Source organism: Eschrichtius robustus, chromosome 6, assembly GCF_028021215.1.
Source record: "Eschrichtius robustus isolate mEscRob2 chromosome 6, mEscRob2.pri, whole genome shotgun sequence".
NCBI classification, from domain to species: domain Eukaryota; kingdom Metazoa; phylum Chordata; class Mammalia; order Artiodactyla; family Eschrichtiidae; genus Eschrichtius; species Eschrichtius robustus.
This window is the reverse complement of record NC_090829.1, coordinates 142,064,341-142,087,309: the sequence shown is the minus strand read 5'-3', so window position 1 is coordinate 142,087,309 and position 22,969 is coordinate 142,064,341. Positions and strand designations below refer to the sequence as shown.

Here is a 22,969-nt window from a genome sequence, read left to right as displayed (position 1 = left end):
GCCTTATTGCCAGTGATCTTCATAGCAATGATTTAAAAAACTGCAGACACCACTTGACTTCTACATCCAAATCCCTCTTCCTCCAGGGAAAGGAATACCCCACTGGAAAGGAGCGCCTTCTAGCACTGCTATTTCCTGGCTGGGATTCCTTGGAAACCTGTCTTCCTGAGCATTTGCTCTCTGCCAGGCGCTCTGCTCAATTCTTACATGCATTATACTGTTGGACCTGTGTGCTGGGTATACCCAGTTCTGTATAACCTCCTCAGGTTGCAGGGATTTGCCCAAGATCTGAGGGCTCGTGACTGTCGAAGGACCCCTGCCTACCTTGGCAATCTGACTCTGCCTGCCGGGCTTCGAAGCAATTGATGAACTAAAGTACGTTGAATGATGACATTGCACTTGTACATGGAAAGGTTCAACAACTATTATTTCCTCTTCCTACTCCTTCCAGCCTCATGTTATAAATGTTACCCAACCCCACTAAGGTTAAAGAAAATAGGTAACCTGTACATTTTACCTGCTACCGCTTTCTTTCCAAATTGTAAACTTAACCTTAGCATAACTGGAGTAGTAAGTCGACATCTTTCTCTCCTAAGTCAGTTGAAATTCAAAAGGGTTGCCTTGAAATTAATTTTACTTAATTTTTAAACTCTTGCTTTAATCCTTAGGCTATGAAAAAATTACAAAATTTACATTTCTTATATGAACTAATCAATTGGTTCTAGAGTTAGATTTTCTGCAGTTTTATTAAGAATCCTGATGACCAGTATGCCTGCCAAATAGATAAGCAACTGTCAGCCCTTCTCATATTAACAAGTCTTACCTCTTTCCCCTACAGTGAGAGAAGAAAAATCCAAACTGATTTCAAAACTTCTTGGTCATCCACAGGGAGTAGGATTATTCTCTCTTAACTTCTTACAGTTGACTAGACTGTAAGCTCTATGAGGGTAGAGGGCATATTTTGTTTGTTTGTTATATTCTCAGTAGAAGTGCAGTCAATATTTGTTAAATAAGTACATGAACCACTCATTGTTCACCTTCATGTTAAAATATGCATATAAAGAGGGGGTACCTTTCCTTTGGAAACCTCTGGACACCTTAAAAAGCCCTACATGACTATATTAGCATCTTACTTTTTTGCACATGTATATAATATACAGATCCCTTTTGTAAAACCGTTCATTGCTTATTTGCTTCTTTGGAATATGTGCTGCCTCTCTCCACACCTCTCCATCAGATTAGCCCTTTCGGTTTAGCCATGTGATTGGCCTTTTCCTAGGACCCCAGTTCTCTGTCTCAGAGCAGAGCTGCCAATCTGCCTGCCCTAAAGGTCCTGGCTGGCCTCCCAACCTAAGCAGGCAGTCCTCTTAGTTCCCAACCTCAAAGGGCAGCAAGAAGATGCTGGCCAGCTTTCCAAAGGCTGCTGAGCCACCAAGAGTGTGGGATGCAGGCTCACACCTGGGCGTTCTGGGAACACAAGTTGGCTGAGACTCAGCCTAGAAGGGTTGTCTCCATTCTATCCCAGGGAAAAGGCTGGACCTCTCAGCTAATTCACCCTGACAAGACATAAATTGAACTTCAACTAAGGACTCAGAGCAAGGCCAACTCCATTCATCAGCCTGCAGTCCTTTCAGATGGTTTCTCCTGAAAGCTTCACATGGAGCCTGGATGAACCTGGCATAATACAAGATACCTGAGGACAGACACGTTCCCTGTTCTGTTATAGAACAGTTAGGTTATAAACAAGTTATGAACTGCAAGCAGCTATAGGCCAATAAAATGGACAACCTGGAAGAAATAGACAAATTCTTAGAAAAGCACAACCTTCTGAGACTGAACCAGGAAGAAATAGAAAATATAAACAGACCAATCACAAGCACTGAAATTGAAACTGTGATTAGAAATCTTCCAACAAACAAAAGCCCAGGACCGGATGGATTCACAGGTGAATTCTATCAAACATTTAGAGAAGAGCTAACACCTATCCTTCTCAAACTCTTCCAAAATACAGCAGAGGGAGGAACACTCCCAAACTCATTCTACGAGGCCACCATCACCCTGTTACCAAAACCACACAAAGATGTCACAAAAAAAGAAAACTACAGGCCAATATCGCTAATGAACATAAATGCAAAAATCCTCAACAAAATACTAGCAAACAGAATCCAGCAGCACATTAAAAGGATCATACACCATGATCAAGTGGGGTTTATCCCAGGAATGCAAGGATTCTTCAATATATGCAAACCAATCAATGTGATACACCATATTAACAAACTGAAGGATAAAAACCATATGATAATCTCAATAGATGGAAAAAAAGCTTTCAACAAAATTCAACACCCATTTATGATAAAAACTCTCCAGAAAGTAGGCATAGAGGGACTTACCTCAACATAATAAAGGCCATATATGACAAACCCACAGCCAACATCATTCTCAATGGTGAAAAACTGAAACCATTTCCTCTAAGATCAGGAACAAGACAAGGTTGCCCACTCTCACCACTATTATTCAACATAGTTTTTTAAGTTTTAGCCACAGCAATCAGAGAAGAAAAAGAAATACAAGGAATCCAAATCGGAAAAGAAGAAGTATAACTGTCACTGTTTGCAGATGACATGATACTATACATAGAGAATCTTAAGGATGCTACCAGAAAACTACTAGAGCTAATCAGTGAATTTGGTAAAGCAGCAGGATTCAAAATTAATGCACAGAAATCTCTTGCATTAAGATATACAATGGAGAAAAGACAGTCTCTTCAATAAGTGGTGCTGGGAAAACTGGACAGCTACATGTAAAAGAATGAAATTAGAATACTCACTAACACCATACACAAAAATAAACTCAAAATGGATTTGAGACCTAAATGTAAGACCGGACACTATAAAACTCTTAGAGGAAAACATAGGAAGAACACTCTTTGACATAAATCACAGCAAGATCTTTTTTGATCCACCTCCTAGAGTAATGGAAATAAAAACAAAAATAAACAAATGGGACCTAATGAAACTTCAGAGCTTTTGCACAGCAAAGGAAACCATAAACAAGATGAAAAGACAACCCTCAGAATGGGAGAAAATATTTGCAAACGAATCAACGGACAAAGGATTAATCTCCAAAATATATAAACAGCTCATTCAACTCAATATTAAAGAAACAAACAACCCAATCCAAAAATGGGCAGAAGACCTAAATAGACATTTCTCCATAGGAGATATACAGATGACCAAGAAGCACATGAAAAGATGCTCAACATCACTAATTATTAGAGAAATGCAAATCAAAACTACAGTGAGGTTTCACCTCACACCAGTTAGAATGGGCATCATCAGAAAATCTACAAACAACAAATGCTGGAGAGGGTGTGGAGAAAAGGGAACCCTCTTGCACTGTTGGTGGGAATGTAAATTGATACAACCACTATGGAGAACAATATGGAGGTTCCTTAAAAAACTAAAAATAAAATTACCATATGATCCAGCAATCCCACTACTGGGCATATACCCAGAGAAAACCGTAATTCAAAAAGACACATGCACCCCAATGTTCATTGCAGCACTATTTACAATAGCCAGGTCATGGAAGCAACCTAAGTGTCCATTGACAGGTGAATGGGTAAAGAAGATGTGGCACATATATACAATGGAACATTACTCAGCCATAAAAAGAAATGAAATTGAGTTATTTGTAATGAGGTGGATGGACCTAGAGTCTGTCATACAGAGTGAAGTAAGTCAGAAAGAGAAAAACAAATACCATATGCTAACACATATATGTGGAATCTAAAAAGAAAAACTGGTTCTGAAGAACCTAGGGGCAGAACAGGAATAAAGACGCAGACGTAGAGAATAGCCTTGAGGACGGGGGAAGGGAAGGGTAAGCTGGGACGAAGTGAGAGAGTGGCATTGACATATATACGCTACCAAATATAAAATAGCTAGTGGGAAGCAGCCGCATAGCACAGGGAGATCAGCTAGGTGCTTTGTGACCACCTAGAGGGGTGGGATAGGTAGGGTGGGAGGGAGGGAGATGCAAGAGGGAGGAGATATGGGGATACATGTATAGGTATAGCTGATTCACTTTGTTATACAGCAGAAACTAACACGACATTGTAAAGCAATTATACTTCAATAAAGATGTTTAAATAAATAAATAAATAAACAAGTTATGAACTGTTAGGTTACAATAAGTTAGAAGGTAAGGATGGTATTTTTGCCTTGACTGATGGAACGTATTATCAGAAATGCAAACAAGAATAGTGAGTAGGAATCATGAGGTTGGAACTAAAAGAGCATTTTGGACATTTACTGGTGACCAGCCATAGGTCTTTATTTAGTACATCAACATCACATTTAACAAGTGGATTGGCTTCTAAAGTTGGGACATTAAGGTAAAAATTGCTTATGGTCAGGATAATATTAAAGTTTATTTAATTGTCTATTGACAATTACACTATGCATAATTTAGCCATGAAACCTTAGTGTCATACATCTATGAATATGTAACACTTGCAGTGAAAATAAAGAGTATACGAAAAAGTATAACTTGACAGTATTTCATTACGTTATGCATAAAGTAGGATTAGCATAATTTAAATGCATCTACAGCAAGTAAATTACATATAATAAGGATACTCTGATACAGTACGGAAAGTGCTGGATTAGACTTCAACATAATTAGGTATTACTCTCCCGTCTACGTTTAGTAAAAATGATCTTGAGCAAGTAACTTGGTTTGTCATTGCTGAAGCTCGAATCCTTCCACTAGGTCCGATCTGAGTGTCCTTTTCATTAAGTCATAGACAAACAGCAGCCAATGTAACAGCATAGCCTTGTCCTTACTCATCTCCCAGCACTGTCTTGACAGCCACGGAGGATGGAGACTGGGAGAGCATTTTAGGATATGAGTTTGGTTCAGTGAATAACAGCCCCGATTCTTCTCTCTACCCTGGATGCTGGCCCCTCTGATGGCTCTGGACAGCACAGTCCTTTCTGATAACATACCTCCCAGTAAATGTAAATATTATGAAATCTGCCCAGCCAAAAAATTAATAAAATTTTTATTTTAAATAATGTAAATGATAGATGGATAGGTAGTAATTTTAATATAAGTATTCAAAAGACTGGCTCGTATGTAGTTTTACTGGTTGTTATAAAATACTAACCCTACTTTTCACAAAGAACAAATGAGAAGACCAAACTAAAGTGAATATGCCCTTCAGTATTATAAGTGAATTGAATGACACCCATTGAGTGAGTGAATAAATGAATATACACTATTTAATGTGCTTAATTTTCTTTTTTTATTTATTTTTTATTGAAGTATAGTTGATTTACATTGTCTTAATTTCTGCTATACAGCAGGGTGATTCAGTTATACATATATATGCTTTTTTATATATTCTTTTCCATTATGATTTATCACAGGATATTGGATATAGTTCCCTATGCTATGCAATAGGACCTTGTTGTTGATCCATTCTCTATATAATCGTTTGAATCTGCTAATCCCAACTCCCAGTCCTTCCTTCTCCCACCCCACCTCCCCCTTGGCAACCACAAGTCCGTTCTCTATGTCTGTGACTCTGTTTCTGTTTCACAGATAGGTTCATTTGTGTCATATTTTAGATTCCACACATAAGTGATAGCATATGGTATTTGTCTTTCTCTGTCTGACTTACATCACTTAGTATGGTAATCTCTAGGTCCATCCATGTTGCTGCAAATGGGATTACTCTGTTCTTTTTTATGGCTGAGTAATATTCCATTGTATAAATGTACCACATCTGCCTTATCTATTCATCCATTGATGAACATTTAGGTTGCTTCCATGTCTTGGCTATTGTGAATAGTGCTGCCATGAACATAAGGGTGTATGTATCTTTTTGAATTATAGTTTTGTCCAGATATATGCACAGGAGTGGGATTGCTGGATCACATGGTAACTCTATTTTTAGTTTTTTGAGGAACCTCAATGCTGTTTTGCACAGTGGCTGCACCCACTTACATTTCTACCAACAGTGTAGGAGGGTTCCCTTTTCTCCCTCTCAGAATCTGTTAGTTGTAGACATTTTAATGATGGCCATTCTGACCAGTGTGAGGTGCTATCTCACTGTAGTTTTGATTTGCATTTCTCTAATAATTAGCAACGTTGAGCATCCTTTCATGTGCCTGTTGGCCATCTGTGTGTCTTCTTTATAGAAATGTCTATTTAGTTCTTCTGCCCATTTTTCGATTAGGTTGTTTGTTTTTTTGTTGTTGTTGAGTTGTATGAGCTGCTTGTATATTTTGAAAATTAAGCCCTTGTTGGTCACATTGTTTGCAAATATTTTCTCCCATCCTGTAGGTTGTCTTTTCGTTTCCTTTGCTATGCAAAAGCTTGTAAGTTTGATTAAGTCCCGTTTGTTTATTTTTGCTTTTATTTCTATTGCCTTGGCAGACTGACCTAAGAAAACATTGCTATGATTTATGTCGGAGAATATTTTGCCTGTGTTCCCTTCTAGGAGTGTTATGGTGTCATGTCTTATGTTTAAGTCTTAAAGCCATTTTGAGTATTTTTGTGTATGGTGTGAGGGTATGTTCTACCTTCATTGATTTACTAATGTGCTTAATTTTCTTAGAAAACCATCATTAAGCCATCTTGCTGATGACATTTCCCATCTTATCAGAGAAATGAAATAGGGTAGATAAATTAGTAAATGGGGCACAGGTGTTAGAATGAAAAATCAAAGAATAAAAGGAAAACATCTGTCCAATATGGACATGTCTCCTAAGATAAGGGAAGAAATAAGATGTTACTTTTATCATTTAAAATAGGCTGGACCAAGTTCTTCTGGGTCTGTTGCAGGAAGAACTCCAGCCGGGAAAGCAGGAGTCAACTGCCTTGGGAGACTTTGGGCATCTAATTTCCACATTCCGTTTTCACGGTTACATGGGGTAGGACAGAAAAATACATCATATGCTTTCGGATTCATTTCACTAATACAAATATATTTAATTTAATGCACTAAGATGTAACCAACTAACTCTATTTCTAGGTAACCTTCCACAGTTTTTTTAAAGGTCAGTCTCCTCTTTGTATTAACATTTTTGAAAACTGATTTTACATCCTTTCAATTTCTGTGATGAAGTCCTTCCATTGGTACATTCTTTTGAAAATGTTGAGTCCGAACATAAATGTTTTTTGTGCTTTGAGTAATCACAGAAATACAGGAAATAGAATAATGCTACTTTTTAAAAGTATATTTTCATTCTCATTTTCCCTCCCTGTCACAATCTAAAGTGGGAATAAGCCCTGTCTTTATATAAATAACAGAAGAATTCTGGAGGCATGTTCTCAGTGACTCCTAGAAGTGAGAATTCGCAGAGAAGGAAAATAGGACGCAGGGAAAGTGTGGTGTCACTCCCGGGGGTCTGGACAGAATCACTGGCTCTCCTTGCTCCTGGGAATGTGTCAGGTCCATCCTCCCATTTCAGACCAGAGCCTTCCCTGGTGGGGCCCCTTGTCCAAATGCTTCTAGCATGTTCCTGACAGGGCAGAGTAGCCTATTAGATGCTTTTCAATGTTCTTTTCCTCCATTACCCATTCATGAGTGTTGATGCCTTTAATTGAGGCCAAAGCCTTTCATTACCCAAGTACAGACAAGAGACTCTACTTAGCTCTGCAGGAGCAATGCCATCCTATGCTTATGCTTAGGACCGTCACTGAGGTGTAGATGGCAGGTACCATATCCAGGACCAAAGGTCCACTGCGGATGCAGGCATTCTTTGTCTTCTGATAGAACACACGCTAGAGCTTTGACATCCCAGCAGGGAGGGTCACTGACTCTCGTTTGGCCCAAACCCTGGCCTTTCTCCAACCCCCCCTCTCTCGGAGGTGCTTCTCCTTCCACTGTTGATCATCTCCCCACATCCCTCCCTGCCTTCAACCTCCAGCCCACAGAGTGGATCTCACCCTGAAGGCGGCTTCTGTCCACAACACTGTGTCCTACAGGGGTCTGCACACTGTTCCTGTCAAGGGCCAGAGAGCAAATAATCTAGACTTTGTGGGCCATGTGGTCTCTGTCACAATCCCTCAACTCTGCCACCGTAGCTCAGAAGCAGACACGGCAGATACGCAGCTGGGTGGGTGCAGCTGGGCTCCAGTAAAACCTGACTCAGCCCCACTGACATTTGAAGCTCGTATAATTTTCACATGTCACACACTATTCTTCCTCTTTTGATTTTTTGCAGTCATTTAAAAATCTGTAAAAAATATGTACATTCTTCGCTAAGAGCCATATAAAAACAAGTGGCTAAAGGACCTGGCCCCAGGACCACAGTTTGTCAACCATGTTTAATAAACCAAGATGATACCAAAAGAAGCAGCCACATACAATTGAAACTCGTCACAGTAGCTGCCTGTTCATTGGTCCTCTGGGCAGAGATTTAAAGCACTATGGGACTCTTCCCTGCCTTTTGCACTAGCTTAGCAGATCTGGGTCAGATGTGGCCCCCTAAATCTCTGTGGCCTATTGATGGGTCCATCTGGCCCTCCATGGCCACTCTGCCATCCACGGGGGCACCCCTTCCCTGCAGGGGAGTTCCTCTAGGCTGGATACCCCTGTCTGCATGGGGGGAGCCAAGTCCTTTGGGATCACTCAGCTGCCACTAAATAGCTGGGACCCCAGCCTTCATACTCACAGACTAGTACACACTGCCTCTTGGCATCAAAACCAAAACCCTGTTTTCCCTAAATTCCCATTACCTTTAGGCTCAGAGGTACTGGACCAGTCTCCCAGAACCTCAGAGTCTCTAGGTGGATTCTTTCCTGGCTGGGCCTTGGCTACACCCCTCGTTGGCCCATGGAAACTTCCACAGCCCCCCTCCTCACCCTCTCCCTGCTCTTCCCCTGGTCTGAGCCCAGGGCACCTCCCTCTCCTTGCCACTTGTCTCTGACTGATTCCACTCCCAAGCTCTGGCACACTGAGCCATCACCCTTCTGGCAAAGTCTCTTTCTCAGAAGTCTTCTCTAGCTTCTCTGAGCTTCGGAAGCCACCGTGCCCTCCTTACCAGCTACCTGAGTTGGACGTAGAACCTTAAGAAGGATGCACAGCATCTAGAGGCCCTGATGTTAGGTGGGGGATGTCCCTAGAAACCTCAGAGCTGATAGGTAAACCCAATCCTGGTCTGCATATGTTCTGTGAATTCCTTTGTTAGGGCATCAGCAGAAACCACTGGGTAAACCTTTATGGCTGGTGAGAAATGCTCTATGTGGCTACCAGAGAATGGGATTTGCAAAGGACAGCAAAATTCAAAAAAGGAGGGGTTTAGCAAGAGTAGCTACTCAACAAACGTTTGTTGGTGGGATGAATGAGTGAATGAGTGAATGAAATGGGAGCTACCCTACAGTTTAGAAATTGAAAAAATGGCACCCTGTTGTACAGTAGTTAGCCTTAAGTTCATCCCACAATATTCTCCAAAATGTTTCTAGAATTCTGCATTTGTGTTCCAAGCCAACGCACACCCTTGGTCGCCATCTCCTCCTCGGCTGCCAAGTCTGCCTAGACTACGGTAACCATCCAGCTCCAGTTCCAAGTTCTTGGCCTCTCCAGATAGTACACACTTCAAACGCTTTGTCATTCATCGTAACTTAAGCGTGTCTCATTGTCAGATCACATGTCCACTTTTTATTTCACACCACGTGGCCCCTTGGCTCTTTACCTGTCCCTCGACGAACAATAACATTGAGGGCAGAGCCACATGGCCACACGCATCCCTTGTAGAAGACCTACAATGCAGAGAATGAACTTAGAGCCCCTGTGGATGGCAGAGTGGCCATGGAGGGCCAACCCAAGGAGAGAGACAGGCAGGAAAATGTGCTTTGAGGCAACCATGTAAGACTCCTCCTTCTGTCTGCCATCTCTCCCTGAGAACCCACGGTCCATTCATCCAGAGAGGCTGCGCTGTCTGTCCACGGGGACAGGGGAGCCCCAGCAGGGCTCTGTCCAGCAAGGCAGCCGTTTCCCCTCCACCCCGGCCCCCCTGTGAAGAGGTCCCTTTGTTGCTGTGTGACTCCCGGACCACAGAGGGCTTACCGTCCTATTTGCGTTCAATCCCTTCTGTTCTGCAGAGACCAGGAAAAATGGGTTATTAGTGACCTGAAAAATTGGGGAATGTGCAGCCGTTGCTTTTTAACTAAAGTCCATCCCAAGTGAGGCCAATCCTAAACCTTTTAATGACTTTGAGTGACAACCGCAGTGGTTCTCAGACTTGAGCTCACTCGGCATCCCAGGGAGGGCTTGTTAAAACACAGACCAGCACGCCCTCCCCGTAGCCAGCGTGTGTTTCTGAGTCAGCAGGTCTGGGTGGGGCCCCAGCATTTCCCTAGGTTTCCTGCACTCACGCCACCACCACCCCAGTCACCCCATATACCTCCCTGAAGGGTCACTGGAGCTGCTCTCCATTCCTGGGCCATCTCTTATTCCCTCACCACCTGCAGCCGGGTCCACTGATGACTTTCCTATAACATGGCCCCCCTTCTCCGGGAATCCTCCTGGACCCGTTTGGAAAAGGCACCTCTTCCTTTTCCCTTCCACAGCCCCTTGTGCAAATCTTCAGCACCGCCATCATCACTTTGCACTTTAATCACGGATTCACTGTACGTCTTCCCTACACACAATGCCTGTATAGAAGAGGCTCCAGCTCCTGGCTATTACAGTTAATGCATCCATTCACTGAACAAGTTATGGAGTTCATGCTGTTTACATTGGGGAGCAGGGAAAGGGGCTGGAGGAAGCGCACAGAGATGAAAAAGACAGCCCCCCACCCCTGTAATAAAAGGGGAATGAGGACAGACTACATTTTAAGTGAATTTGGAGGAACCTAAAAGTAAACGTTTCAAATCATTTTTCAACTGAATTACTCAACACGTCGGAGTGACGCAGTGTTCCCGGAATGCGGGATTCTGCAGCGGACGCCTTGGGCTCTCCAGGTCAGCGGATGGACCCTGACATTGAGGAAAGTCCACCCGCCAGCAGTGGGGAGGGGGAGGGGAGCGTGCCAGAAACAGGACCTGGCTGGCGGTTTTCTGAAGATGAGTTGCCTGCTCTAATCACTCACAGCCACACTGGTGCCCTGAGCATTTGCTCGTCCCTGTTTCTACCCTCCCTGGAAAGAGCGGAGAACCTGCTACGGGCGGCTCACAGGCTGATTCGGGCGGACACGTAAAATGTAGGCATTTGCAAACCACATGAGGAAACTGACACAGGTCTCCTGTTGTCATGGAGATCAAAAGAGACGGTTTCTTAAAGGAAGTGAGGGTTGAGGGGGGATTTGGAGGCTGGAGAAAGGGCTCCTGGAAGGATGTGAAAGAAAGCTGTTTAGGGAAACCACAGGAGAAAAAACAAAGTCAGGGCTGGAAGGGGAGAAAGGGCCACAGACAGCAGATAAATGGGACAAATGAAAAGAAATCTGGATCATTCCTGGATGCAGAGGTGAAGAAAAGGAAGAGGAAACTTCAACATGGAAAAACAATGAATCCTCACAAGAAAAACACAACAGTGGATAGCTAAGGCCTTCTCTTAGAATAGTAGCGCATTCAAAGGGCTTTGAGAAAAGGTAAAACCAGAACACTCATATCAAAGCCACCTGTAAATGACAGCATCATCCTGCATGGAAAGACACTCAGATTGTTGAATTCTTGACTATGGAGTGAAGGGAGCCCTTCTTCACTTTAGCTTTTTTTCTTTCCCCCAATCACTTACTTTCCAACGTCTTCCTCTAATATGTATTAAGAGGGCTGGTTGCCAGGAGAGGTTTGCTATAAATCTGTTGGTCGGTCTTCAGTGATCCTTACTGTAAGCATGTGTGACCCACTGGCTGGATGACAAGTGAATAAACTCTGGAATCCTTGTTTTAAGCAGGAAACAAAAATGGACAACATTGTCCAGATAAATTGGCTCTTCAGAAGCTATTTTCTTCCCTGATGGGGTCTGGGAAATGAAATGGACCCCTCCCAATCCTGCCTAAATCTCCCATCTTGATAGGTTGGCCGCCATGCTACGTGACAGCATGGAAGCCAGCTCTCAACTTGAACCCACACGTCCAGGCTGGGGCACAGTGCCTGAGCACTCCCTCTGAACTGACTGACCCAGGCCTCTGATCAACAGCTGCATCCTGGGTCTGGAGTCCAGGCATCTCTTCCATCTTTATACCCTGCCCATTAGATCTTTATTCAGTAAGATATAAATCTAAGGTCGTTCTTACCCATCACTTTTTTACACCTCATAAATGCTCAGAACCATTCTCTTCTTTATCTACAATAAATTTTTTGAGAATGTCCACTGTGCTGAAGTCTTGATTTGGACAGGGCAGTGGGTCAGATTTCAAACATTTTTTTAGGAACCCTTGTGCTCTTGGCGCTTGCAGTCAAGTTCTTGGAAACCTGACATTTGATATGTTAATGGTGACCATAGAGGAGATGGAAGTGGCCAGTTCTTGCTGAGCTGATGGTGGATGGGTGAGTGCCAGTGGAGACCAGAGGAAGGAGAGGACTCCTTGGATGGAGACAGTCAAAGGAGGCTCCCCAATGAGCTGGAAGTTGAGCTGGCCATGGAGTGAGTCATGTGTTGATAGTGGAAAAAAGGAAGAAGTGCATTCTCTGACGGGGGCTTTCATGAGATGAGAAAGTGTAAGAGAGTTGGAACCCCCATGCTTAATCAAGCAGTCAAAGAGAATCCTAGATGGAGGGACATCCAGGAGACATTAGTCTGGAAAGACTCCTGTACGGCTCAAATCTTACAACAGGAACTGTTGAGATTTGGGGAGAGGGAGGGCATGATCAAAGTGGCTTCTTAGGAGATTTGTCTTCTCCAATATCTTGCAACCCAGATTCAAAATGTGTTTCAAGACCCCTACCTGATTCCTTCTTCTACGTTTCTTCCTACCCCACCATTAACGCCATTCTCTTAGTTTCATGAAAGCAAACAATTATTTTTGACCCACTTAATCAGTTCTTTGAGGCTACTGAACAGCCAGAGAACAGTATCCTCAACTGCCTTCCCATCTGGACGTCCTCTCTTTGTACATCAGCCAGCCGTTTCCCTTTATTCCAAGTAGACACATGCTCCAAGCAGAAATGTTTAAAGTATCATCCAAAACAACTTTTGAAGTAAGGGGTATTATGTACTAACTTGTCTTAGGGTGATCTGAAGCCCACTACCAGACAAATGGGTTGAAGTGCTTCCACTTGTCCATACCCACTTCCCCTGCTGGCTTGTTGTTCATGTAACTCAGAGAGGTCCCCAGAGTCACTTCAAAAAAAGTTGGAACTTGCATCACAGCCCTTAAATTCCCTGCACTTAGTGTATGAAATCCCTGCACTTATGGATTTTTAAAAGAGATCTGTTTTCTAATATGTCCTCAAGAATTTCTTTAATGTTAACACATTCCTAAATTTACATCTGACTATTCAACCTACAAATGAATAGTAGAACTTAAACTTTGCCTGTTACAGTTAGAATTTTTGCTTACTTTTGTGCATGAAAACATAATACTTTCTCTTCATGTGATTTGCTAGATATTTCTTTGATTAAAAATGTTTTGCTTAGTGTAACTTTACAAACCTAATCAGCAAGCTTTGCAAAAAGCAGAAAAGTTATCTGGGGCCCTGTGAGTGGTGGAAACTAAATACATCTCTTGGAAAAACCTGGGTTAGAATTCCAACTCTACACTTACCTTGAGGAAGATGTTTTTAACCTCTTTGACCTTCAGTTTCTTCATCTGTAAAGAAGGATAATGAGACTTCTTGGGGTTGTTGTGAAGATAAATGGGGAGATATACATCTCACCTATTACACTGATTGGGAAAAGCAAGTGTTCAATAGGTGAAGGTGATGGAGGTGGTGGAGGGATAATGGTAACTAGTGGTAGTGATTTTGGCCCTGAGTTAGTGTCGGAGGTGATGGTGGTAATAGTGATACTTAGGGTGATGTTAATGTCAGTGGTGATGGTGGTGGATGTATTGGAGGCATGGCAGTGATTTATTGGTGGAGGAGGTGATAAGGATGGTGGTAAAGGTGGGAGAGGTGGCCGTGGCATTGGGTAATGGTGGTGGTGGTGATGATGCTGGTGATGGAGGTGGTGGCAGTGATGAAGGTGGTGATGATGGTGACGGAGGTGGTGGTGATGTTGGTGGTCATGATGGTGATGGAGCTGATGGTGATGATGGTGATGATGCAGGTGATGGAGGTGGTGGCAGTGATGTACGGTGATGGTTGTCTTGGGGGCATGAGGTAGTGGAGGTGGTAAGGGGGGGTGGTGTGCATGTAGGTAGTGGTGATGGTGATGGTGGAGATGTGGTGGTAGAGGTGGTGAGTATTGATTGGTGGTGTTCACCGTGGTCGTGGTGAAGGAAGCTACTGTTGTAACTGAATTAGAAAGAGAAATAACCGAGAGATGATTTCAGCACACTAACTTTTATGAAAACAGCTTTATTGGGCTGAAATGAACATACCATCACATTTGCTGTTTTAAGTGTATGATTCCATGTTTTTTTGTATGTTTACAGAGATGTGCAGCCATCACCAGAATCTAACTTTAGAAAATTTTCATCACTCACAACAAAGCCCATACCCATTAGCAGTCACTCCCCATTTCTCCCCCAACACAATCCTTTTTAGATGGTTTTCAAAACCTCTGGGGGCCCGCATGCTGTGGAATCAAAAGTACATATTTCATTTGTAAGAAAAATCCATCGCTTCTTTCTCAGGTGCAACAATTCATTCTGCATGATAACTAGCGATTGTATTAGAGCCCTGGAAAGAAATGTGTGAAACCACTGCTACCTTCAAATAACTCACCACTCTATTCATACATATCTCTTCAAAATCAGAATATTAAGAAAACCGGAGGAGAGCTCTCTTCTTTGTTTCTTGTGATAAACACAGTCCCTTGCATTACCGTATTGGATTTCACATCTAAAAGAATAATAACAAAAAAATCCTATCTCATTAACAGTCAACTGAAACACAACCTTTTTGAAATAAGATACCCAATAAGTCCCACTTCTGGGACTTCAGTCCAATAAACAAACTTAAAAAACAGATGCACTGTATCACAGAGGTTCATTTGTGGTAGGAAATAAGTTACAAAACAATATCCCGAACAAAATTGTTGGAAAAATGATTCAATAAAACATGGAATATGATTTTTAAAGACTGGAAGTAAACATGAAAGTATGATCATAATAGCATATTAAATAAAAATAATCAGTCACTAAATTGTAGAGTATGAAGACAACCATGTGAAAACCAAAAACAAACTTCAATTTCACTTAGAGAAAAAAATATATCAGAATTTGAATAGTGATTACATAGGAATGGTGGCTGTATACTTTTATTATTACAAGAAAAACACTAAAATAATTTTCTACAGAATATTTTGCAGAAGAATCTAATACACAAAAATAACCTTCGTGTCACTCCAGAATTAGCAGGACTAAAATTTAGTTCTAAGAAAAATGTAAAGAATGTTCTATTTCTTTTGTACAAAATATTTAAACTGAACAGGACAAAAAGCGCTGTGTTGCCTATCCTAGTTAAGCAGTTAGAATGTGTTTTCACCCTCAGAAAGTGAAAAAAGGAAGATTTCTCCACCCACCTATCTGTGCAACCAAATCATGGGCATGATTAATCTCCCAAATCCAGGAAGGGAAATGTCAGCCGGCAGTTCCCTCTGCTTGTAAAAGATTCAGCTAAATTGGGTGCTGTGAGTGAACATTTTCTCATGGGTATTTGCCTGCACTCCCTACACCCCCTACCTGATCAGACTTTATAGCTCCTGTCCTGGGATCCTGACTTGGCATCTTAGGGAGACTTAAATCGTCACAGGGAGCCCGTTGAAAAATTAGAATATTTTTTAAATTTAAAAAGTCCTTTATATTTGGGTGACCGTATTAAACATTAAAAAACTTTGTGAAATTGGAGAAATATCTTTGTTTTATATTTGACTTATCCATGGCTTTTGGAGGGAAATTGATTTTGCTAATTAATCAGATGATACAAATGCAATTCAGTGGTTTAGGTAAAACAAATTCCAGGTAATGGAATTCTCAAAATCTGAAATCTTTGGATCCAATTTTAAAGCAGAGTGAAAAGTTGTAGTTCACCAATGCAAAAGCAGGAGCGCATAGACACTTGCTTATAATAAGAAAGGGGTGTGCTTTTGTGTCAACGTCTGACTGCCAACTTGACTGCAGAAGTAATGGTTTCCAGGCTGTTTCTTTGATACCTATTAGCACCATGTAAATGCCTGAAATCAGATGAGTTGTTGAGAAAGACAGTGGGATCCAAGGAAACCATAAATGAGGAAACTCGCCTGAAAAAAGAAATGTGATTTTACTGCTCTTGTATAACTCAGACAAACACCCAAAGACAGCTGGCGACATTCATGCCGCGGGGGGCTGGCATGGTAGGCAATCCACAAGCGTCTGCTGAATTCGTTCATGGCGCTGTCTGCTCCCGACCTTCTTCTGCCTTCTTCCTGCTGGTGGTCCAGCCTCACCCCACCCCCATCCTGGGCAGATCCTCTCTGTCTGCCATTCCTCACCCCTGGGCATTCAGCAGCCCCCCCGATCCACTCCAGCGGCTCTGTCTGTCCCACCCCACACCCTCCCTCCCCTTCCGGAGCCCTGGCCATCCCTCCAGCCCCACCTGCGGTCAGCATCTTCTGACTGCTTCAGACCACGCTCATTTTGCCACTTTCGAGAAGGCTGCTGGCCTCCACTGTCCAGTACCACACACTTGAACACTTCAGATTTCTCTGCAGTTTCCTGAGTGCGTATTTCCTCTCTCCAGTGGGATTGTAAGCATTTTCAGAAAGCTTTTCAGAGCCCCAAGAGACCTTAATCCACGGTTTGTACTGAAATACACATGTACACATACACATGCACATACATACACATACCTGCTCACACATATGCACACACAGACATAATACAAACACACACACTCACACACACACACACACGCACATAGCTGTGGATTGCCTGAAAGCCTACCACACCTTTATTACTTTAGAGCATCACTTTGATGTTGTTCTTAAAACATACTTGAAAAAAGTCTGGATTCTTAAAAAGTCCAACGTGTCAGCGAAAACTGTTCTGTTTTTGACTCGTAACTCTAGCCTCACCTTGCCTGGCTTAAATCACCATAAAATGATCCCCGAATGACTCAGGCCTTAATGAAAGAGGTTTGCCTTCCTGCCAGGGGTGGACTCCCCTTCACATCCAGCTTTTGACGTGGAAACACCTTTGTTCTGGAATATTCCATTAGAGTATAAGCTCCATGAGGGCAGGGACCTTTTTTAAAAAATCACTTCTGTTCCCCAGTGTCTGGAACAATGTGGCAGAGTTCCGTAGATTTTGCTGGGTGAAAACACGAATATCAGTCTCCCCAGGTGATGGTTGGTGTAGGCAGAGGTACCACAGACGCAATCCATCTTTCACGACTTCCCCACCACTTAGAGAAGTCGGCTGTCCTGGCAGCATGAGGGAGGGGCTGGGAGCACAGGCTCTGTGGTGGATTCGCCTCCTGTCCCTCATGCCTGTGGGACCTCCTGTGTCAATGAAGGTCTTGGTGGTGCTATGTCCCGGGGCTGCAGTGAGGGTTGGGCTCATTCGCGCAGGTACAGGCAGAGTACCTGGCCACGAGCAGCCTCTAGGTATGAGTTTGCTGCTACTATTACTATTACTACTGCCACACTTGTTATGATTATTTCCACGCTTATTCAGTTTCATTTTTATTTGCCTAAGAGAAGGGCAGATGCCGGTTTTCCTCTTGTCACACCTCGAGTATTCTTTTTTGTTTGATTGTTTAGCTACTCACATTTTACTTGGTAACTTTGCAATGTCCAAATTATTCATGGAGTATAATTCGTAGTTTGGCCATAGGTATACAGTAGGATTAACCGGCTTTCGAACAGGTTTAAAGCATCCGAAAATAGCATTGTTTTTTTACCAAATCACAAACAGTGTTCTTTAGTGATTCTTCTCTTTCCTGATTAGGCTCCCAAGAAACATCTGCAAAATGGGCTGATCCGTGGCTACCAAATAGGTTACCGCGAGTACAGCACTGGGGGCAACTTCCAGTTCAACATCATCAGTATCGACACCACGGGGGACAGTGAGATTTACACCCTCAGCAACCTAAACAAGTTCACCCAGTATGGCCTGGTGGTGCAGGCCTGCAACCGGGCCGGGACGGGGCCTTCTTCTCAGGAAGTCATCACCACCACCCTCGAGGATGGTAGGTTCCAGCCGCTGCTCTGGGTCCCCAGAGCCTGGCCGCCTTCGGGCTTTGCAGTGACAATGGCATCCAGGCCGGTGGGGACTGGGGGTTCCGGTGGGGAAGCTGCCCTGATTAACTCGTGGGCTACCTTGGTTTGGTGCCCTTGACAGACCTTGATTGCAAAGCCAAATTCATACCTTTTTCAGCATCCTTCTCCATCAAGCCCAAGAGGTGGGCTTTTCCCGCGTGAAACCAAAGCTCTCCCTGTGACTGCAGCAGTCCGGCCAGCGTGTAGAAATCCGATTTTCTAAGAATTTCTTACAAATCAATGTTAAGGAGGATTTTTTTCTTTTTCTTTTTTCTTTCTTTCTTTCTTTTTTTCTTTAAATGATTGCTTTTTACTTTCAAGCATTCTGAGACCAGAGAACAGGAATGAGCAAGCTTCCTTGGAGCAATCTCACGGTGACTGAGCGCCCCCTAGTGGCCATAAGGAATTAATGTACCCTCCCACCTTGACCACCTAAGAACTCACATTTTCCAGCAATGCTTGAAAAGAGAGAGAACCCTAGTGTCCAGAAGCACCATCTTTTAGGTGCAGAGGCTAAATATAGGGTTAGCTGTAGGAGTAGGTGGTAGATTTTTCCAGCAGCAAGCTTGCATGGCAGTTGCCTCTCGTGAAACTAGCCACTGGGTCATAGGTTTGAGAACACACATGGTGACTTGCGTCTATAATTTCTGACCGTTTTCACAGGGAGAGAAGTCTTAGATAGCTAGAAACCAGAAGTCCAGGATTTTCTTTCCATCTTCATAGTCTTTGCAGGTGTGGTTAGATATGCCTTTGGGTTTTCACTTTAATGTTCATCTTTCACTGATGTTTGCAATTCAGTCACTATTTTGCCCCCTCTCCCAGCCACGACATTTAAGGTTTGCATAAACCCCCGTGAAAAATACTTCAAATATCCTTCTAGCCTGTATCCTAGTCCATTTTCGCTCTTTCCTCTGACGAATGGTATAGCATTGAAAGGGGCCCTGCTGGGGATGGGGCAGTGAATACGATGACGTGTCTGCTTTTTGGCACTTTCAATAGTGAGGCTTTCAATTTACATGCCAGATATTACTCAATACGAGGAGATGTACTGTGTAAAGTACATGTAACTTACAACAGTAACTTGCAAGAGTAATGGGAAAATAAGCCAGACCAGCAATGGTCTTTTACTTATGCAATAGGATCAGAAGTGTTCTCAACTCCATAAGCCTGGGGCTTAAAAGTGAAGCAGTTATTCTGGAAAGAGCGACAGTGGAAGTCATGTGAAGTCATTGCATTTTCCTGAGTTATCATAATATTTGTATAGAGAAATGGTACTCATTTTTTTCCTTAATTTGGGGGATTGAGTGCAATTTCTTCTTTTCCTGTACTTTGAAGTATTAAACTAATGTTGCTTATTCAATATTGCTTTGCTAATTAAACCACCCACAGTTATTACAGATTCTAATTATCTAATTTCAGTGCCCAGTTACCCCCCTGAAAATGTCCAAGCCATAGCAACATCACCAGAAAGCATATCAATATCCTGGTCCACACTTTCCAAGGAAGCCTTGAATGGAATTCTCCAGGGGTTCAGAGTCATTTACTGGGCCAACCTCATGGACGGAGGTAAGAGGATTAAACTAGAACTTTGAGTTTGCCCCAAAGGATGCGCAATGGAATTTGAAGACCCCCTCCTCCTACTGTGGGATTCAGCACAGGGTGGGCAGTTCTTTTTTTTTTTTTTTTTTTAAACATCTTTATTGAAGTATAATTGCCTTACAATGGTGTGTTAGCTTCTGCTTTATAACAAAGTGAATCAGTTATACATATACAATATGTTCCCATTTCTCTTCCCTCTTGCATCTCCCTCCCTCCCACCCTCCCCATCCCACCCCTCTAGGTGGTCACAAAGCACCGAGCTGATCTCCCTGTGCTATGCGGCTGCTTCCCACTAGTTATCTATTTTACATTTGGTAGTGTATATATGTCCATGACACTCTCTTACCCTGTCACATCTCACCCCACCCCCTCCCCATATCCTCAAGTCCATTCTCTAGTAGGTCTGTGTCTTTATTCCCGTCTTGCCACTAGGTTCTTCATGGCTTTTTTTTTTTTTTTTTCCTTAGATTCCGTATATATGTGTTAGCATACTGTATTTGTTTTTCTCTTTCTGACTTACTTCACTCTGTATGACAGACTCTAACTCCATCCACCTCATTACAAATACCTCCATTTCATTTCTTTTTATGGCTGAGTAATATTCCATTGTATATATGTGCCACATCTTCTTTATCCATTCATCTGTCGATGGACATTTAGGTTGCTTCCATGTCCTGGCTATTGTAAATAGTGCTGCAATGAACATTTTGGTACATGACTCTTTTTGACCTATGGTTTTCTCAGGGTATATGCCCAGTAGTGGGATTGCTGGGTCGTATGGTAGTTCTATTTGTAGTTTTTTCAGGAACCTCCATACTGTTCTCCATAGTGGCTGTATCAATTTACATTCCCACCAACAGTGCAAGAGTGTTCCCTTTCCTCCACACCCTCTCCAGCATTTATTGTTTCTAGATTTTTTGATGATGGCCATTCTGACCGGTGTGAGATGATATCTCATTGTAGTTTTGATTTGCATTTCTCTAATGATTAATGATGTTGAGCATTCTTTCATGTGTCTGTAGGCCATCTGTATATCTTCTTTGGAGAAATGTCTATTTAGGTCTTCTGCCCATTTTTGGATTGGGTTGTTGGTTTTTTTGTTATTGAGCTGCATGAGCTGCTTGTAAATCTTGGAGATTAATCCTTTGTCAGTTGCTTCATTTGCAAATATTTTCTCCCATTCTGATGGTTGTCTTTTGGTCTTGTTTATGGTTTCCTTTGCTGTGCAAAAGCTTTTAAGTTTCATTAGGTCCCATTTGTTTATTTGTGTTCTTATTTCCATTTCTCTGGGAGCTGGGTCAAAAAGAATCTTGCTGTGATGTATGTCATAGAGTGTTCTGCCTATGTTTTCCTCTAAGAGTTTGATAGTGTCTGCCCATCCATTTTGAGTTTATTTTTGTGCATGGTGTCAGGGAGTGTTCTAATTTCATACTTTTACATGTACCTGTCCAATTTTCCCAGCACCACTTATTGAAGAGGCTGTCTTTTCTCCACTGTATATGCTTGCCTCCTTTATCAAAGATAAGGTGACCATATGTGTGTGGGTTTATCTCTGGGCTTTCTATCCTGTTCCACTGATCTATATTTCTGTTTTTGTGCCAGTACCAAACTGTCTTGATTACTGAAGCTTTGTAATATAGTCTGAAGTCAGGGAGCCTGATTCCCCCAGCTCCATTTTTCGTTCTCAAGATTGCTTTGGCTATTCGGGGTCTTTTGTGTTTCCATACAAATTGTGAAATTTTTTGTTCTAGTTCTGTGAAAAATGCCAGTGGTAGTTTGATAGGGATTGCATTGAATCTGTAGATTGCTTTGGGTAGTAGAGTCATTTTCACAATGTTGATTCTTCCAATCCAGGAACATGGTATATCTCTCCATCTATTTGTATCATCTTTAATTTCTTTCATCAGTGTCTTATAATTTTCTGCATACAGGTCTTTTGTCTCCTTAGGTAGGTTTATTCCTAGATATTTTATTCTTTTTGTTGCAATGGTAAATGGGAGTGTTTTCTTAATTTCACTTTCAGATTTTTCGTCATTAGTGTATAGAAATGCAAGAGATTTCTGTGCATTTATTTTGTATCCTGCTACTTTACCAAATTCATTGATTAGCTCTAGGAGTTTTCTGGTAGCATCTTTAGGATTCTCTATGTACAGTATCATGTCATCTGCAAACAGTGACAGTTTTACTTCTTCTTTTCCGATTTGGATTCCTTTTATTTCTTTGTCTTCTCTGATTGCTGTGGCTAACACTTCCAAAACTATGTTGAATAATAGTGGTGAGAGTGGGCAACCTTGTCTTGTTCCTGATCTTAGTGGAAATGGTTTCAGTTTTTCACCATTGAGGACAATGTTGGCTGTGGGTTTGTCATATATGGCCTTTATTATGTTGAGGAAAGTTCCCTCTATGCCTACTTTCTGCAGGGCTTTTATCATAAATGGGTGTTGAATTTTGTCGAAAGCTTTCTCTGCATCTATTGAGATGATCATATGGTTTTTCTCCTTCAATTTGTTAATATGGTGTATCACATTGATTGATTTGCGTATATTGAAGAATCCTTGCATTCCTGGGATAAACCCCACTTGATCATAGTGTATGATCCTTTTAATGTGCTGTTGGATTCTGTTTGCTAGTATTTTGTTGAGGATTTTTGCATCTATGTTCATCAGTGATATTGGCCTGTAGTTTTCTTTCTTTGTGACATCTTTGTCTGGTTTTGGTATCAGGGTGATGGTGGCCTCGTAGAATGAGTTTGGGAGTGTTCCTCCATCTGCAATATTTTGGAAGAGTTTGAGAAGGATAGGTGTTAGCTCGTCTCTAAATGTTTGATCGAATTCGCCTGTGAAGCCATCTGGTCCTGGGCTTTTGTTTGTTGGAAGTTTTTAATCACAATCTCAATTTCAGTGCTTGTGATTGGTCTGTTCATATTTTCTATTTCTTCCTGGTTCAGTCTCGGCAGTTTGTGCATTTCTAAGAATCTGTCCATTTCTTCCAGGTTGTCCATTTTATTGGCAT

At 42.2% G+C, this 22,969-nt stretch overlaps 1 protein-coding gene across 1 annotated transcript in view; it reads left to right on the top strand.

Annotated features, from left to right (window-relative positions):
• The window catches only part of DSCAM (DS cell adhesion molecule), a 738,451-nt gene that overhangs the window by 609,404 nt on the left and 106,078 nt on the right, over positions 1-22,969 (top strand). Inside the window, exons 18-19 of the mRNA XM_068545703.1 lie at positions 18,048-18,288; positions 19,778-19,924. Of these exons, the coding sequence (XP_068401804.1) occupies positions 18,048-18,288; positions 19,778-19,924 (388 nt within the window). The remainder of the gene's footprint in view (positions 1-18,047; positions 18,289-19,777; positions 19,925-22,969) is intronic.